The 19,989-nt window shown below is 34.3% G+C and overlaps 1 protein-coding gene across 1 annotated transcript; it reads right to left on the minus strand.

The window, feature by feature from the left end:
• Positions 1-6,133: 6,133 nt before the first annotated feature.
• Positions 6,134-6,688, minus strand: LOC145121358 (uncharacterized). Its single transcript, XM_079057117.1, has one exon. The coding sequence runs from the start codon at positions 6,686-6,688 to the stop codon at positions 6,134-6,136; it is 555 nt and encodes a 184-aa protein (XP_078913243.1).
• Between the last annotated feature and the right edge of the window lie 13,301 nt (positions 6,689-19,989).

The raw sequence follows: 19,989 nt of genomic DNA on the forward strand, positions 1-19,989 counted from the left end.
ATGATTCCACTAACAGCAATATTGGAAAATGGATTTGATTCTTTCATTTGTGGTAGTGTCTAAATTTACCAAATCAAGAAAGTTCCTCATCACCCAAGTTTCAATTGGACCGAAACTTGGAATCATGCAAGTTGAATAGTATGATGAATGAGAACTTTCAAGCATTGGAAAATCAAGAATAATAACTTGTTCACATGGATGTGTGAGTCAAGTGAAGGACTAAAGGGATCGAGTACACATTCTTGTGCACTGGTCATGTCCACCACAAAGCTCGTTAAGACTATTTGATTTACTAAAGTTTAGTAAATATGATTATACTTACAAGTTTAAGTATAATTCGGAAACATTGGAAAAGTCTCAATGTATGGCAGAACGAATGGGAAGAATCAAATTAGGCAGAAAGATAAAAGTTTCTCAAATCTGAAAAGATGGGAGAGTACTTTAGTATCATGTTTGTGATCATCTTAATTATTTAGAAATCATATCACAATTAGTCCTCTAAAGGTCATCTTAGTGCATTCTTATGACTAAGAAGAGGAGTCATGAATTGTTGAAATGGTTAGATCAGGAAGATGAGTCATACTTCGTTCCAAAACAATTCTTAGAGTCATACTCCAAGATTGTAACTTGAGTGACATATCTTAAAGAAAGGTTTAAAACACTTGTCAAATGTAAGAGTAAAAGTGTCCTACTCTTGTACATTTGAAATTGGTAAGTTGTGATGTTTTGGATAAAACAAAGACCAACTAAGGCCAATTGTGTGAAGTGTTTGTCTTGATAAAGAATCCGCACTATATCTTGAATATTTGGCAAGATAGTCTTATATGTCAAGAGGATAGTGGGAGTCTTAAAGATCCTAAAAAGAATTTCAAGAACTAATCAAGAATAAAACCTGAGGTTCTTCACTAGCACACGACTTGAGGTTTATAACCTATCGTGTTGACATATTCTGTGCCCATTCCAGTTAAAGTTGGCTTTGCATAGGAGTTCTGAAAGTTCTCAATTGGTTGCATAACAACTTGGAAGCAATGGCAGGCCATGTACTGCCAGGTGGCAAGAATTTAAGATTGCATAAGTTCAGTCCATATGAGTTTGGATTTGTCATTATCCTTGTCTTGTGACTATGGTTTTGACGATTCACGTGGATAAGAACACATACACCATAAAATCTAAGGGTCATAAGGTTTCTCTCCGATTCATGAAAATGATGGTGAGGAAACACTTCCACCAAGTAGATTTGAAGCAGATGGCAAAAGGTCTAAACAATTGAGACTATGATTACGGCATCCCTTTTCATAGTTCTGAAATTGTTTAGACACACATGCATGCTATCAAAGGAAAGGTGTATGATTTTGATAAAGTTTTATCAAAGCATCTCGTATCAGAAATCTGAACTTTGGTAATAAAGTGAATAAAGTATTGATTTCTAGAAGTCCAGCTGATTTCTGAGTACATGTCAAAGCTAGTGGGAGCATAAGTGTTATGCTAATAATCATCATGTTAGTGGGAGCATGATAATTATTGTTAGTGTTGCAAGTTAGCAATGTTAATTATAGAAAACAAAAGTTTCAATTCGTGAGGCTGCAGGGATTGAAAAAGTTGTTTTGCTATAATTAAGGGAGAGGATATACTTCATTTCAGTTCTAAAGGCTTAGATTGAGACCTTAATCATCTTTAGTCAAGAATATATATATGAATTTCATGTTGGATTGGTTCAACTTAAGGAAATTCTATATATTGCGTTCTCAAAATTCGATTATGATTACGGCATCCCTCTTCATAGTCAGATTTTGAAAACATGGCAAATAAAAATATTGTAGCAAAAGACTGGTCTGGAATCATGTCTTTATGTGAGACATCATGAATCGTGTACCATTTGCTTTGGGTACAGGATCGATTGCATGTGCTATAATATTTGTCATTTCTAAATTTTTCCAAATGCCCAGAGGCATTAAGAAGGGAAAAGTTCTAGAATTGGATATGACTAAAATGATTAAGCAATTGTCGAGGACAATCTGAGGTTTACCAAAGATTGGTTGCTCAGGGACAGTTGGAAGTATAGTGCTAATTTTGGAAGGACCATATTGACATATTCTGAAAAGAGGCATCTCTTATTCAGAAGTGATAGTCAAAATGAGAATATGGAGTTGTCTCCATAGGTGGAAGTTATCTGTGTAAGATTAGAAAACTTAATGCAAGAAGCATGTCCAAAGCAATGTACTTTGAATATGAGACTTAGTTTCCATGGAGTTGATCTCCATTGGAATACCTTATAATGACTGTTGACAAGTCTTTGTGACTTTGTACATATTCATTACAGGAGGGTCAGTGCATATAAGTTTAAAATCTAAACAGATTTCGATAAATGATAGGAATTTGAAATTCTCACATTTTTCGATAAGGATTTGGGAGTGTGAAATTAGAATCATTGAAATTATGTTCAATTGGTTTATTTCACAAAGTAAGGATCATAGACAAACATAGAGTGCATACTTGGTGTATGGCAAAGCTATTGTTTAAGAAAAACATAGTGTACATGCTTGGAGCATGGGACAACTAGTGTTTTTAATTCAAGTATAAAGTTGATAAAACCGAAACAATAAATAATGAGTAATCAGTATGGTGATAAATAAAAGTGTTTATTTATATTCATAGGGTTTGATACCATATTTGATTCATTTATTCTTGTGTTTCACTTTGCATGTTTTGACTTCCAGAATAACTAAGTCGCTCTTCCTGAATGATTAAGTTATTCAAACCATCCACAGTCGGTCATATGTTGGAAGTAGATATGAATCAAGACTGTCATGGGTTGGTTTGTAGAGGTCCAAGTTGGTGGACAAAGTGGTGCTACAACACTCATGAGTGCTCATAAGTTCTGAGTATTGGATTCAACCCGCGCTCATTTGAATCACTTCATGGATTTTATCACGAGTGATCATGAGACGATAATATCTTATATTCTTCAAACCTAGAGATATGAGTTGTTACTATGAGTTGGTTATACATTGATTGCACGAAAACGCATTTGGTAACTCGATGTTATAAAACGTGCCTTTGTGTATGATTCAACAAGTAGTAGAACAAGCCATATGAGTCGAAGTTTATCCATTCCTTTTACCTTCGGGATAAAAGCGATATATGTGGGCCCCTCGATGATTTAGCGATGACACATGTGAGTGCTTGGCCAAGGCAGGACTGATTTGATTTGTTCAATCAGTCATCATAAATCGAAAATCGGGAAACAACAAATGGATAGAGAGAATGATTATAATCCACGTCTCAGTCCATATGATATCTAGAATGGAGGAATATATGATCCCTTATCTAATGGACAAGTCATTGACAAGGTCAGAGTTCGACAACGACTTTAAGAGCTACGATTGCCAGTTAGGTTTTGAAGTCATACTCAATAATAGGTTTAGACTTATCCAAGTGGGAGACTGTTGGATTAATGTCTAAGTCCATAACTATATTTGGTATGTACTTGACCCGACCCGGCATGGTCCATTTGGGTTGCACTTCACGGCACAATTTATATGGATAGTCTTTTGAGAATAGTATATTTATGATTTATATTAATATATTATAAGTTCTAATATATTAATATGGAATCATATTATTTAATTAGTATTGATCAAGAATTAATTTAGAATTAATTAAGTGATCAAAAAGAACTAATTAAATATGGACTCTTATATATATGGAATGGGCCAAGTTCATTTAGGTTGGGCTAAGCTTTCATGGATGGTCCATGGAGCTTTTAACCCATGGATCCTATGTAAATGAAAGGTCATGGGTATTAGGCTTTACATGGATGTAACCCTAATCCTCCATAATATATAAAGGGGTCATTGGCTCATAAAATTGGCACAAGTGTGTGAAAATAAGAGTGGGCCGATTTTAGTGTGCATACATATTCTCTCAAGTTCTTCCAAGTTGTTTTCGTGATTTGTGATTCCATTTGAGGCTTCCACAGTATTGTGGCTAAGCTCTTAAAGCTTGAAGACATCAAGCTACATCAAAAGGTATGTCATCTAACTAGAACTTTTTAGTATAGGTGCTTCATAATATGCTAGTTAGGATGAAACCTTGGAATAGTTAATATTTGCATGTATAATAGAGAAAACATAGATCCAAGGTTTATAGGGTTGCATGTACACCATAGGAGTGTTAGAATGCTCAAAACCCAACAGTGGTATCAGAGCCATGGGTTGTTTTCTGTTATATTGATGCAAATGTTTTATTTTCAAGTTGAAAAAAAAGGAAAAAAAAGATATGACGTTTGTCAAATTTTAAGATAATTACTTGTTTTGTGAAAAACGAATTATTTGTAAAATTTGAATCATTTGTTATATGAGTTGAATTAGGTCAAATTTAGTAAAAGATAAAATGATATGATTATTTTATTAGTTTTAAAAGTTTGATCTAAATGTTTTAAGGAGTTACATATTTTGTCATAAAATTTTGGAGCTCAAAAGTTTTTTTAAAAGTTGTGATCTTAAGGGTTTTTGAAACTTCCATAAGTTATGGATATGAAAGTTTTTTTTAAAAAAAAAAATTTGATTCAAAGTTTTTATGGAGTTACAAAATTTGGTGTTAATGTTTTAAAGAATTCCATAACTTGTTCTTAAGTTATGGAACATGGAAAGTTTCATCATAAAACACCATTAATTCCATAAGTTATGGAATCCAAAGGTTTTCAAGAATTACAAAACTTGCCCTCAAGTTTTGGAATTTGAGAAAAGTTTTTTATGAAAAAAAGAATTAAATTCTAAAACTCTTGGGTTCATAACTTAAACAATTAATTAAATGGTTTTAATTTTGAGTTTAATAATTGGAATTATGATGTTTTGTTGAATAGTTCAAATTAACTCTTATGGACTTTATTAATAGTTAATTAAAGCGTTTAATTAAAAGAGTATTATTAATCCATAAATATATGGTTTGAGTTTAATTAAATTAAAAGTCTAGTTTAATTAATAGATTAAACCACCAAGTATTTTAAATGTCTAAAATACACCCTTATACTATTATAATATTAAAAGTTTAATATATTATATGTATAAGAGCAAGTCGTCTTACCATTAGTAGGTCTCATTCACGAAGCCGGTCTATAAGGGGGGTATAAGGTTACTGCCTATAAAATGGCAGTTTAATGGGTGTCTACTCTCACTCACTGCTTCCTTGACCGGTGGAGGGTCGTTAGCCGAACAGGTAGGACAAGGACTATAATTCTCCTTTCATTATAAGTATAATGATAAATACTAAGTAAAACCATATTCGTCAAATTCAATAGAACATTTATTTTGACGAGTGAATTTATAAACAAAAATGAGATTTTTAATAATTGCGGGTGAGATAAAGATGTTATGTAGATAAATAGGCCTTTGAGTGTTTGGAATAGGAAATGGTGCATGTCCGGTCTTTATTACAGAAATTGAGGACCCGTTCCCAACTAGGATAGCATTGGAGTTATGTTTATCAAGAATGGTGCGAAGTATACCTGCATTTGCATGTACATGATCTGTGGCGCCAGTGTCCATAATCCACTCTCCTAGTTGTGGGTCCTAAAGTGACATGTTGTTGAAAAATTGCGGAAGGGTAGCGGCTTGATCCAAATAAAACCTGGTCCATGGTGGTAGCATTGATCCATTTGTGGGATGTCTAGCAGAGGATCCCATATTCATGTGGGCCTGTGGCTGTTGTGGTCGCTGTTGAGGTACTGGCCCAAGAAGCCTAAGAGGATGTTGTTATGGACGATGATTAGGGCTAATCTATTGGGATTGCTAATTCATGCTAGGATACTTGCGAGTCGTTGATGTGTGGGATGGTGGGGGATAATAAACCCAACCATAGGGCTGAGGTTTGGAAAACGGTGGTATGACCAGTGGAGGAGGTGCGATCTGATGTTGCTGCTGCTGTGTATTTGCCGTCGTTGGCTGTCTATCATGGTGGTGTTCATGTTGCCAGTCATTTCACCGATGGTTGTTGCCTTTGTTATTTTTGATAGCTCCTGTGTGGAGAATAGTTGGTGAGGAAGAGTGATCGGTGTGGGTTTGAAGAGATGATGGTCGGATGGTTGCAAGGCGTGTTAGCATGGAGCGGCATTCGAAGAAGGTTGGAAATGGAATTAGTGACGAATAAGAGTTGCAAGGTGTTCATACTTTGTTAACAAACCATTAATGCAATAGATTACCAAATTTTTGTCTTGTACCTTGGATGAAGCATCAAGATTTTCCAGTAGATCAGCAAGGTGTTGGATTTTGGAACAATAAGTTGTCGCAGATAAATCACCCATTGAGATGTTGCGAAGTTCGGTTTTAAGTTGCATCGCTCTTGGTTCCTTATTGTCACAAAAAATCTTCTCCAGGTGTAGCCATACATCCCGAGCATAAGAATGTTCCTTAAGAACCATTTGTAGAAGAGGTTGGGAGACGGTGGTGAAGACCCACATCCTCAGGATGGAATCGGAATTGTTCCAGTCTTCATCAGTGGCTTTTGCAGCAGGTGGGTCGTAGGTGGCATCGATATGGTCACTAGCATCATATGCTTGACAGAGGGTAACGAAAAGGGTCCTCCAAGAATCGTAACTGTGTCGCTTGAAATCAAGCACCAATGGAATATGGGATTTGATATTGAGGATGGTGAAGGCTTTGTGAGGAAAACGGTGAGGATTGTCACCCATGATGAAGAAAGGAGGAGGAATATGAGTGGAGATGGTAGGGTTCCGATGAAGTAGAGAAGGGCCGCCCAGACTGTTTATGGAAGGGATAGAGAATAGGAGGGGAAGTGGGATAATTTAGGCTGATACCATATTGAGAGATATCAGGAGTTATTCTCTTTTCCTTCAAAATAAGGAATACAAGCAATATATATACAGAGAAATATGGGCCTATACACTATACAATACATAGGCTATACACTAAACAATATATGGGATAATCTCTATACACTAACAGTTTTTAGTTATTAAAACCCATCAACAATTATATATTAAATATGAAGATTAACATGGATAGGAATTTACACAAATTCAAAGTTAATGTTGTGGAAAAGCGTTTCGCTCAGACTCAAGAAATTTATTATGAGGAAGTATTCTCACTAGTAGTTTAGAAAAGGTCTCTTCGGGTATTTGTTACCATTGTTGCCTTCTTTGATATGGTAAAATGGATGTTTAAGAGAATTTACTTAATATGAAACTTTCGAAGTATGTATGACATATCCTGAAAGGATTTTAACATACAAAGTATCCAAAATAGGTGTGTAATCTTGAGAAATCTATTTATAGATTTAAACAAACGCCGCGTAGTAAGAATCTGTGCATCCGTGAGAAGAATCAAAGAGTATTGTCTTTCTAGAAGTCCAAATGAGTCTTGAGTACATGTCAAATCTAGTGGGAGTATCGTTGTCTTCCTAGTATTTCATGTTGATGACAATACTGCTCATAGGAAACATTATCCCTAAGTTGCAAAAGACATTGATACATGGTCTTCGGATATAAAGGTGTTGATAAAAAATTGTTTAATAGGACTTAGTAAAAGCAAAATATGTTGAAAGGTTTCAACATGGAAAATTATAAAAAAGGATTGTGCCTATGCATTGTAGTCGGGAGTTGAGTGAATCTCAAAGTCCTATTTTTTATTCATGAAAATGAGAGGGTAAGTCTAGTTCCTTATGCTTCAGATATAGGATCGATCTTGTATGCTATGACTTGTGCTTGTTTTGATGTCTTAGATGCCTCGAGCATCGTGAGAGAGTATCAGAAATTTGCACGACTGAATCGCTAGATAATTGTCAAGAACATTCTAAGGTATTTAATAGATACGAAGAACTTGTTGCTTATAGAGAGTAGAGAACATGATTGAGAACAGCTATAATGACACAAATTTTAGAGATGAATTTGATTCATAGTCTAAATGGATATTCGTCTTCAATGACAGTGCGGGAGCATGAAAGGTTTCATGTAGGAGATGGTAATAGACTCAAGAATGTGAGTTAGACTACATTAGTGCAAGTGAAGTATCCTAGGAGTGTACCATGTGACAACAGTGGAATTTAGTGAACGATCGTCACCTGTGAACGTGACAAACATCAGATGCAATATGTTTAATTTATAATATCTAACAACTTTTAATAAATTTATACTTCAATATGTATAAATAATAACATAATCTAAAATTACACATCAACACGATTCCGGAAATATAAAGAATACCTAAATCTGACTTTGTATGAAGAAGTTACGAATTTCCAAAACTTCACGTCTAATACAATACACCTGTATCTGACACCGAATATCGAAATAGAGATCGATTATTCTTTGGGCAAAAAAATATAAACGAGATTTGAAGATCTCGTAAATACGAATCCATCGATGTAAAGACAGTCGAGAACGAAGTTCGTGTGAATGTTAGGGTGCAAAGTCACTCTTGGATGTAGTGTTTTAGGCTTACCCTCTTGTATGTGTAAATGGGTTGAGCCTTTCCTATAAATAGGAAGTGAGTGACTCCCATTATGTAAGAATCATTTTGGAGAGTTAGACTAGAGAGAGAAATTTGTACAAACCCATTTGTATATCCTTTCTAGATCTAATATGAGCTTACACAGATTTATTTACTCCATGTGTTCTTGATTTTGTATGATGATTCACTAGATCTTTTCTTATTCCGCACATGCCATCATAATCAACACTACTACAATTGGTATCAGAGCGAGTGTTCTTGATTGGATCAAGAATTGATCCTTGATGGCAATCTTGATTTGGTGATTCATTTTTTTAACTTTGATCTTCGTGATTTAGAGAGTTTTTGAATTCTAGAAATCAAATTCATCTTTGATTCTATTCATAATTCGATTTTCTTCACTAGAGTTCAAGTGATTTTTACTTTCTCTCTCTAGAAAACCCATTTCAAATCACTTTCTCTCTCTAGAAATTTTCAAGTTCTTGTGATCATGGTTAATTTGCCGTACAATTCTTGGATTGTGATCGTTGAAGATATCAAATACAAAGTCAATAAAGATCAATATTATGGGTTGGTGTTAAACAATTTGATTAAATGGGGAACTATGGTTTCTTATGGAGGATTAAAGGATGATCATGGAAGCTTAATATTTCAACCACTTTGTGAGATTAAATGGTTGGCTGAAATTACCTTGTCCATAACAACACGTAGTTTTGATAAAAAGAATGGAGTAGAAAAATATTTGTTCAATAAGAAATATGTTTCTCTTATTGAAGACCCAAATTGTCACACCCCCAAACCGGAACGGCGGAAACGTTCGGGGGCGGAGGACGTCATGTTTAGTATCACAACACATGTATCATGGTAATGAAAGTAACACACAACCATTGCATTAATATTAAAGTGTTTACAAAGTATGTGATTCACATAAGATAGACTCCAAAAGTAAATAACAAAACAAGACATGAAGCTACTATGCTCCATCTTCTGAATCCTAGCGCGCATACCTGTCTACTAGTTACCTGAGAATACAAGTTATTTTGAAAGCGTTGATCAGCATTTAAGCTGGTGAGTTCATAAGTATTTTAGTTATGTAAAGTAAGTTGTAAGTTCTTTTAGAAAAGTTCGCCTGTTCCTCCAGAAGATCCTATGTCTTCTGATATGATGAAAGATAAGTAAAAATGACTCTACAATCCCTTCTATGAGTACTAAATGGATACAAGTTATATAGAATCCAGATCAAACAAACAATCGATTGTGTGGATCTGCCCTAAGCCCACAACCAAACAAGGAACAGGGAATGAGGCGGAAGTCACACATCCCATTGTTTGTTAGATCTTCATTGTATATAACCCTGGTTCATTCATTTGGTACTTACGGAGTTAATTGTAATAGTTCCTTTATATTTGATGAAAACATTCTTTAAGAAAAACCCTTATTTCCTTTAGTAAAAATGGTAACCACAATAGTTCCTTCTATAATCACTTAGTTTATACTATCTATATATAATCTAATATCGAACGGATAGTTAGTTGTGTGAATCTGCCCTAAGCCCACAACCAAACAAGGAACAGGAAGTAAGGCGGAAAGCACACATCCAGCTGTCTATCGGATATTAATTACATATAACCCTGATGTATAAACTAAGGTATTATAGAATTAACCACCAAAGGTCCTTTAAGTTATAATGGTTTAATAAAATGGATTAAACCCTTTACTGATAAGTTTCTAGTTTAGCCTACTAAATTTTCTGACTGAAAAGTATATGTTTGTACTAGAAAACGGTATATTGAATTTGTATACTATGACCTGACCCATACCTGGTACTCATTATGATTTCTTTGTGTATACGGAATATATATATAGCTGAGATCGAATAGATAGTAGTTTGGGTGCATCTACTCTAAGCCCACAACCAAACAAGGAATAAGAAATGAAGCGGAAAGCACACATCCTACTGTCTGTTGGACCCGATTAATATATATATCCCTGATGTATCTACTGATGAATCATAAAGTTAGCATTATAGGCCCCTATCTAACTGAATGTACTAAGACTCGACTATCCTGTTTGTCCTTTGTAATGATGAAAGTGTTCAGTAATGTTGTAAAAAGTGACTACTGAAGCACTAACTACCTTAAACCAGTTTGTTAATTAAGGTTAAAATGTGATGTGGTTATAACCATACTGATATGACACGTGTTTTAACACGACGACCTAATGGCGCCGAAACTGATGTGATATTTGTCACCCATAGACTTACAAGTCTCACTGTAGCTAGCAGCAAGGTGTGGGGTGTCAATCCCGTACAGATCTATACATAAACTCATGCTCTCCCTCCAGGAGACTCTGGTTACAAAACACGACCTAACAAGTATATTGCTAAGTCGTGAAATAGTGGTTTCACATTATTGTTATAGTATTCTTGTATTTGTATAGTATGTTCCTCCCTGTTTCTCTTTATAATATGTTCCTCCATGTTTCTCTTAATAGTATGTTCCTCCCTGTTTCTCTTGATAGTATGTTTGAACTCCTAAACTATACCTATTATAGTTTACTAGTATGTTTGTTTGAACTATCTCTGATTTGTAGAAAAGACTCAATTATCTATCGAGTTATGCTCGTACTTTAAAAACGGAGTTTTATAAACTATAAAGTAACATAACTTAAAAGAAGTTTTTGAAATGATTTGATCACTTATAAAAGCACAAGAAATCCTTTAACGTGATGGTTATCACAAATAACATTTACACAATTATCATTGTGTTCAACTTGTATCCCCCCCCCCCCCCCCTTAAAAGCATTTAAAACATTTTAAAAGATTGATTATAGGGGTATGAACTCACCTTATGTGGGTGATTCAATTGAAGGTTCGTGTAAGGATGAGAAGTTCCACGAATGAATTCCCGAGACACAAACGAGTCCTAAATGACATATGATGGCATATATAGGCATGTAATTAGTGTTTAAAACAACTAACATGCAAGGAAACTACCTTAGGGACTAGGAAACACTTGAAATGAAGTTTTAAAATCACATGTGATTGATCAAAGGGGTTTACAGCCACACAAGTGTGTTCACGGCCTTGGTGTTTACGGCCAAGGTGTTTACGACCATGGGTGTTTACGGCCATGGTGTTTACGGCCATGGGTGTTTACGGTCACTGAAGATCTTGAGGAGGGTTTACGGCCAATGGAGATGCTCATGGCCGTAAACTCTTATTATTCTTGGAAAATGGTTGTTTTCAAGGGTGTATGTTAAGAGCTTCTATAGGATAACTAGTATATGGAAGGATACTTACGTTTTGAAGCTTGAAGGGGGTGTTCACGGTCCAAGAACTAGTATGTGTTCTTGATGTTCTTGGTGAAAGGATGATGATCTTGAAGATCTAGACAAAAGTGGTGAATTCATGGATGAAATCATAGGGGTGTACTAGATTAAGAAGGATATCAAGGAATAAAAGGAAGAATCACTTAAGATTTGGACGAGAAATGGAGTAATTCTTGATGATACTTGAGAGAGAATGGAAGTTCTTGAGTTGGAATTTTGAAGAATGAAGAAGAAATGAGGGAAATCAATACATAAGGGGGATAGTTCACGGCCACCAAGAGTTTACGGCCGTAAACTCCCAGTTTGCGGCCGTAAACTCCTTCTGATGGAGTTTCCGGCTCGATTGAAAACCAATGAACTTAAGCTGGCATAATGCTACACCCAATCCTTAAGTGTACTAGGCTTAGAACTCATTAGAATGACCCTTAACAAGGCTAGAAGGCAATAAGATTAAGTCTGACTTTTGGTTGATTGGCTGGACTTATAAGATAAAAATTTTCGGGTTGTCACACAAATGATCTTCGTGCTCTTAAGTTTGTTGAAGTTCTTGACAATGGAGTTCAATGTGATGTTCTTGATGTTCAAGAAAAAGGAGTTCAAGTTGATTCTCATGATGAAAAAGTTTTTTGCTCGATTGGAGTTCAAACCGATGATATTTTGTATTCTTGTGATTCGTTTGAAGGAATGATTCCTTATCGGAAGCCAGTGATCCAAGAAATTCACAAGTATCAAACTCTAAAGGATTTGATTCAAACTCAAAATGTTCAAGTTGTGGAAAGTGGGTTTGTTCATGAAATCAAGTCTTCAAGATGCAAAAAGCTGAGAAAGAAAAAGAAGAAGAAGATTAAACGGAAGAACAAGCGGGTTTATTCACAAAAATCATCAAATGTTGTTGTGAATCCGAAATCCGTGAAACAAATTTGGGTTCCAAAGCAACAATCTCCAAAGGTTGCATTGAATTTGAAGTCAAAACTAAAAAATGTTGGTGGTTCTTTTGAAGATGTTCTTGGATCGATGAAGAACACGAAGAACATGAAGAACGAGTTGTACATCTCGCATAGTGGGTGGTAGAATGTTCGATTTGGAGATTTTCTCATTCCAACAAAAGAACCAAAATCTTCTAAATTTGATTCGTTCGTTGAAAATGGATATCGATTCGTCAAAAAGGTATCTCAAATTCTCAAATGGATTCCAAAAAGTCCATGATTTCGATTCATATTTTTCGTTTTTCATTTTTGATCGATTTATCTCATTGGATCAAATCTGTTTTAACCCCGTTGATTGATCCAATTATTTTTGTTTAGATCAAAATTACAAAAATCAAATCCAAAATCGAAATTCACTGTTCATATTTTTTTTCTTCGAAATTCATTAGTTATATTTCGAAATACATATGAAAATGTGTTACTGTTCATCTGTTTTTGAGCCCAAACAAAAATCTTGATCTTCTACTGTTTATCAATCCAAATTTTAAGCCCATTTCATTGTTTTGTCTTTAATCCGATATCTTTGATGGAGCCCAAAAGAATCAATCTACTATAATAAATGAAGATAATTTTGTCACATGTCAATCTCTCATAAATTTTGACACTTGTCATTTTGTGATAATTTTTAAAATAAAATTATATCCACATGTCAATTTCTAGATTTTTTCACTTTTTAAAATTAAAGCCACATAACATTTATACTTATATATGTAAAGTATTAAATGTAATAAATGTGATAATAAATTGCAATTAATATGTTTTTCATTCCTTATTTATTGTTTACACTTTGATCTTTTTTAATCAACCCGTGTATTACACGGGTTTTACACCTAGTTAATTGAATATGAAGCACTTCGTTCGTTCCTCCTAACACGCTTCAAGTACTTGTACGTTCCATTGTTCTTGACCGTGTTCATACGAATTCGATTTCATCCTGTCTTTCTTAATAATCGATGCTTGTAGAAATTGTCTTGTGAATCGATTTTATTTGGTTTGTACAAACATAAAATCGATTATAGTCAAGATGTCGATTATTGATTCTATTGAAAAGTCAACCTCAAAGTCAGCATTCATGTTCTTGATAAATTGAACACGAAATTGAAAGCTGAACTTGATTTTGGGTCAAATGTGCTTGAGTTGAGTCAAAATCGTGTCTTCCAGTCAAAGCCGATTTCAATGAATAGGTTTGGAAATTGATTTGGGAGTCGAACCTTGAGGATATATTCGATTCTGAAAGCAGATGGGATTTTATGATGTTTGAGGAGTTTGATTTTGTCATCGATCGCAATTGAGTTTGACTTGGAATCGAATTTGATTGATAAAGCTTGGATGTCGAATTGATAGATACTGATGGGTTCGTTATTGATGGCTTGAGTTGGAGTTAGGAATCAGATGATTTTGATTTCGAAAGTATTTGATATCGATGTTGATTTGTTGATTTGGTATAGACTGGGAAGCGATGGTTGAATATTTTGATTATGTTTGGATAATGAAAGCTGATGTAGAAAGATGGGGACTCGAGTGGTACTATTTGAGACTGATTTTCGCTAATGAAGATTTTGGAAATCGAAAATTTTGAGGTTCGATTGATGAATGTTGTAGTCGACTGGGACAAGATCGATTGGTGATCTTTGGAGTTTCGAAGTGGGTGGATTAAATCGGGAAGTTGATTGTTCGTCAGCGAATCATTGGAAAGAAGCCTTGAGAAATTTTGATGATGGCTGCTAACGAATGATTCAGGGAGAATATGGAATTGTCAATTTTGGCATGAGTATTTGATTTCGAAGGATTGTTGAGTTGATTGAGAATGGATTCAATTGATATTGGAAACGAGATGAACTGGAAAACGAATTGTTTATGTTTGATGACGATTTCGAAAGTTTTGATTTTGACGATCCATAGTTAAAATTAGTGGATGTTGATATTCTTGCAAGTAAAAGCGAAGCCTGTGTTGGAGATTACAAGCTTGATAACGAAAGTTTTTCATTGATATTTCGATAGTTTTGATTGTTGAGTAACGAAAATCTGATATTGGAGAAGTCCGATTGAGGTTTGATGAACAAAAAGCGAAGAACTGGTTGCTGTTGAACAAAAAGTGAAATTTTTTTGTGTCGATGATTTGGATGTCGATTCAGCGACTACATGGTTCAGACGAGATTCAGCGGCTTCGCATGCCTTCGACTTTGAATGATTAAGAAGGTTTTGTGTAAATCTTTCGAAAATTTTGAGGTCACATTCTCGATTGAAACTAACGAAAGGAAGGAAAAAATATTCGCTTCTGTAATAACGATTTGGGGAAGAAAACATAGAAGTTTCGAAATTAGACCTTAATGTTTCGAAGGTTTAACACTTTAAACCCATATTCGAAATTTGGCCTAATTTTCGATATTTTGAAGAGTGGAGCAGGAATTTCGACAGCAGTCCCTGTAGTTTCGAAAGTTTGGCAGTTTTTACCAAATTTCGAAAATGAGTTCGTGAAGCTGAGAAATTGAGAATATTCATTTTTCGTCCCTGCAGTTTGTGCGAATTTACACTTTATGCCCAGTTTTGCAAATGGGGTAGAGTTTCGCATATTTGGCTGTTTTTGGCGCAACAGGTCCCTGCAGAATTCAGAAAGTGACACTTTTTACCCGGATTTTGGAAAATCTTGCAACTTTCACCCAAAAAGTCAAAAAAAATTCACAAATTGGAAATTTTTTGAGGCTTTTTCATGATTGTTTTTCCATGTAAGATTTTTGGTGATTCATTTTTGGTACACATCAAGGGGGAGTATTGTGAAGTTTATTCCTCGGGTGCTTCTCACCCTTAATGTGTTTTATAATCATTTTTTGATTATAAAAAGGGGGAGAATTATGGGTATTCGAAGCTTCTCGGGTTTGTCGAATATTCATTTGAAGACCGGTACTACTTCGAGGGGGAGTTTGGTCTTGATCGCGCTATCTCGTTGGAGACTGAAGCTGGGACATCCAATCCTAACTTTGAGGGGGAGAATGTTAGGGTGCAAAGTCACTCTTGGATGTAGTGTTTTAGGTTTACCCTCTTGTATGTGTAAATGGGTTGAGTCTTTCCAATAAATAGGAAGTGAGTGACTCCCATTATGTAAGAATCATTTTGGAGAGTTAGACTAGAGAGAGAAATTTGTACAAACCCATTTGTATATCTTTTCTAGATCTAATATGAGCTTACACAAATTTATTTATTCCATGTGTTCTTGATTTTGTATGATGATTCACTAAATCTTTTCTTATTCCGCACATGCCATCATAATCAACACTACTACAAAGGAGTTGTGATTTTTGCATGGATTTAAACAATATAGTCTCTATAAAAATATGAATATAAAATAGAGTGAGAATTAGCCTTTTATATCTAAAGGAAAGTTGTAGTACTCAAAATTACATATGCGTGGATATAAAAAAATGTCAAAAACGGAGCTCGTATGCGAAAGATATGATTTTTTGAAGATTTAGAAAATACCCGAAAAGATGATGACGAGGTGAGAGTGCGCCATGTGGCAATCCAGCTCATAAAGACGTGACAAGTTATGTCTCATAATGTGATGAGTCACCAGGTCAACTTTTTTCACCGACTCGAAGAGAATACAACATGTGGTGAGTCCAATCTGATCCAAAAGTGCCACGACGTGGAAAACTCATTGTCATGACGTAACAACTTAATTTTCAACCTATAAATAGTTGCGAAATCAGATTCTTTTGGATACGAAAACTCATCGAACTCCCCTCTTTTCCTTTGGAGAATTTTCCCCCTCAAGGTCTGATCATCTGTAGTTTCTGACCACTTTCTAAAAGAAGTTTTGTAAAGCACACTTTGATAGTGAGTTCACGACCCCACTTCTAACTATTCTCGGGGGAGAATATATGCTCGTTATTATATATTTGATGTTTTTTTAAAACATCAATTATAGTTTTTATAATAAGATGTAAATATTATTAATAGTTTTATAGTCATAACCGTTGGATAATTGGTTTATTATTATAAAACTATTTAGGCTTATACGTATGTTTACTATTGTTGGTTTTACATTAGTTTAAAACCTGGTATTGTTTTGTATATAGTAGTTATGCTATCTAATTATAGATAGAACTATACACACAGTCTAGTAACTTAAGATTTTGGACACATATACATTTTCATGGTTGGAACCGATAAATCTCAAAAATTCTACATGAGGTATGAAATTCATCAACTATGAGTGAAATCTTAGTAAAATCCTCCTACCTGTAACCGCTAATCCAGTGTGAGCAATGAAGCTTTGTATAGATCTATACGGGTTGACATCCCCATCCATAGTTGCTAGCTACAAACCATGGTTTAATGAAACCCATCGGATGACAAATTGTCCTGATACGTTTGGTTCCCGACATTGATGAAGCGTGAGGATGATTGAACTGTTGTACCCCTGTGTAGCACTAATAAGAGGTCTTGAACATCATATAGCAGTGATTATGGACTTATGTAGCGCCAGTTATACTCTAGAACATTATACTTGTTCAATATACAAGTATAAGTGTTATGTATGAGTACCACAAAAACTTATACACAGAGTGCATGAACTGTTATATGCATAGAACTTATACAATACGAAATCAATTATACCTAGCACACACCTCATATGGAATTAAATAAGTATTCATTCGCAACTAGAATATATGTATAGAATTGAAATAGTATTTATACGTAGTTTGGATACTAATATGAGTTGAAATAGGACTGTATGTAGTACGCACATATGTTGAATAGATAAGTGTTGGTAAATAATTATATAAGATAATACTTAATAATGTTATGACACATCTTTTATTGTTTATAAACTTATACTTAATATGTTATCAATATAAATAACACCCTCATTGTATACGATTACAAACACTTATTTGGTTTTATACATTTTAGGTTAGAAAAACTACTATCCTATATATTGTATAAACATAATTTTGGCTATAAAAAGTACACAAAGTCAAAACATATGAGCCCACCAACTTTATGTTGACGTATCTTCAAAAGGCATGTATTCTCAAGAATATAAGAAGAAGATGGAGTTTGTCATGTACCAGATACACGTATAGAACTTTTGTTTTGTTAATGCCTATCCGTTAGGGCATGCATTGAATTTTGGGTTCCCATGTAAGGATGATATTACTGTAGAATGACAATCATTGTAATTCCTGTTAAATAAATGTATGTATTTTGTATTGTTCAATACATTTTTTATAACTGTGATCCAAAGATGAAGTTGCACAGCTCGACGTTTCCGCCGCCGGCCGGGAGTGTGACATACCTTGACTAGAAATTTTCATAGTTGACCTTAGGGTTGTTTTGTGTAACAAATTTCCATTAGAAATATTCTGTGAAGGAGCAGTCACGTTGACTAATGATCCTTGAGATCATAGAAGGTTAATGCATAGAAGGAGGAAATTTCATTACATCCAAGATAAAGTTGAGGATAGAGATCTAATTGTGATATAAGTATCTTTCCGATGATTCATTCATAATAGTAATGGCCAAAGGAAACATGGTATGCATGCTAAGGGCATAGGCATGAGAAATGATGACAGGTTTAGTAGTTAAGTCGATTACCCCAAAAAATTATACAATCAATAAACTTGTAACTGTTATGGTGATTAAATAATGGAGAATTATTTATATTAAGGAGTATGATATCATAGACAATTAGTTTATTATTGTGTTTCATTTTGCGTGTTTCTTCCCGATTAATTAATTTAATTGAAATTCCACAGTTGGTCATACTTTTAGGAGTAAGTAATGATTTAAGACTGTCATGGAGTATTAGTAGATTGACCTTTGTGATTGGTCATGGCGTGGAAATTGATGTTAATATTCATAAGTATTTAAATGAGATTTTAAATATTAGAACAACCTGATCGCTTAGAGATTACTTCATGGATTCTATCACGAGTATTTCTAGGAGGATAATATCTTATATTCTTCAAGAAGATATGCATAACCTGTAGTTTACAAATATGTTGTGCATTAGTATTACATAAACGCAGCCGTAAATGGGTGTTATAAAATGTAGTTCCATGTATGATATGATGAGTAAAGGTTATGATTATATAATCAAAATCTAATCGTTCCTTTTGCGTTAACGGGAAAAGAGATATCTTTGGGCACCTCAGTGATTTGATGTTGGCATTCATATTCAAGGCCTCACCCTGACTAAATTGATGTGTTTAATTTGTAGTATGAACTTAGACATCATAAATCGAAATCGGGAAACAAAATCTTGGAGTATTAGATTGAATTGTATCCACATATCATATCCATATGATGTCTTGTAGAAAAAGGAATATTGATCACTTATCTAAGGGTCAATGTTTGATTATACCAGAGTTCAGCAGTGGCTGTGGAAAACACACTTCACTGGTTATTCAAAGTCTATATTAGGAATTGTAGCTGATGGCTTGTCCAAGTGGAAGACTATTGGAATAGGTGTCCAAGGTCATAACTAAATTGGTTAAGGTCATAACTAAATTGGTATAACTAACTTTATGTAATAAAAATAAGTCCTTTCTTGGTTGCTCTTAATAGCTAGAAATGACTTTAGGAGAGAGATAAAATGATTTTTTTAATTTATTATATGATCAATAATTTAATTAAAAATAAATGGAATTAATTAAGTATTACTCAGAATTAATATATAATTAATTGGGGATTAAACTAATTAATTAGAATTTATTAAAGGTGCAAGGACTGAGTTGTTATTGTTCAATAATTGAGAAAGGAAGGAAATTCTAGAACCCTCCAGGGTATGGACGGTTCAGGAAGACTTTTAGAGTTTCTGGAAGCCTCCTAATAGCTGATAAAGATAAGGACTTGAATAGATTAAATCTGAATATTTAATTATTTAAATCAGAGCTTGTCCTGGAGATCTACTAGCTATAAATAACACCCCTTAGCATCATAATATCGTCCCTAGACCTCTTGGAAGCTAAATTTCAAAGATTGGAATAGCCATCCTCTCTCCTCTTGATATCTAGCATTCTAGCTTTGTTGAGTGTGAGCCATTAGAGACATTCATACTATAAGATGTTTGCTTTCCATGGAGCATTTGAAGAGTCCAGAGTTAGTATAAATGTTTATACTAAAAGGTATTTTTTTTTCAAATCTATTTTATTTTTGAAAATAGAATCGTTTTTCATAGTATGTTGCGATAATAAGAAAATGTC

This window comes from Lactuca virosa, chromosome 6 (genome assembly GCF_052849685.1).
Source record: "Lactuca virosa cultivar CGN04683 chromosome 6, Lactuca_virosa_CGN04683_v6, whole genome shotgun sequence".
In the NCBI taxonomy this organism is placed as follows: Eukaryota; Viridiplantae; Streptophyta; class Magnoliopsida; order Asterales; family Asteraceae; genus Lactuca; species Lactuca virosa.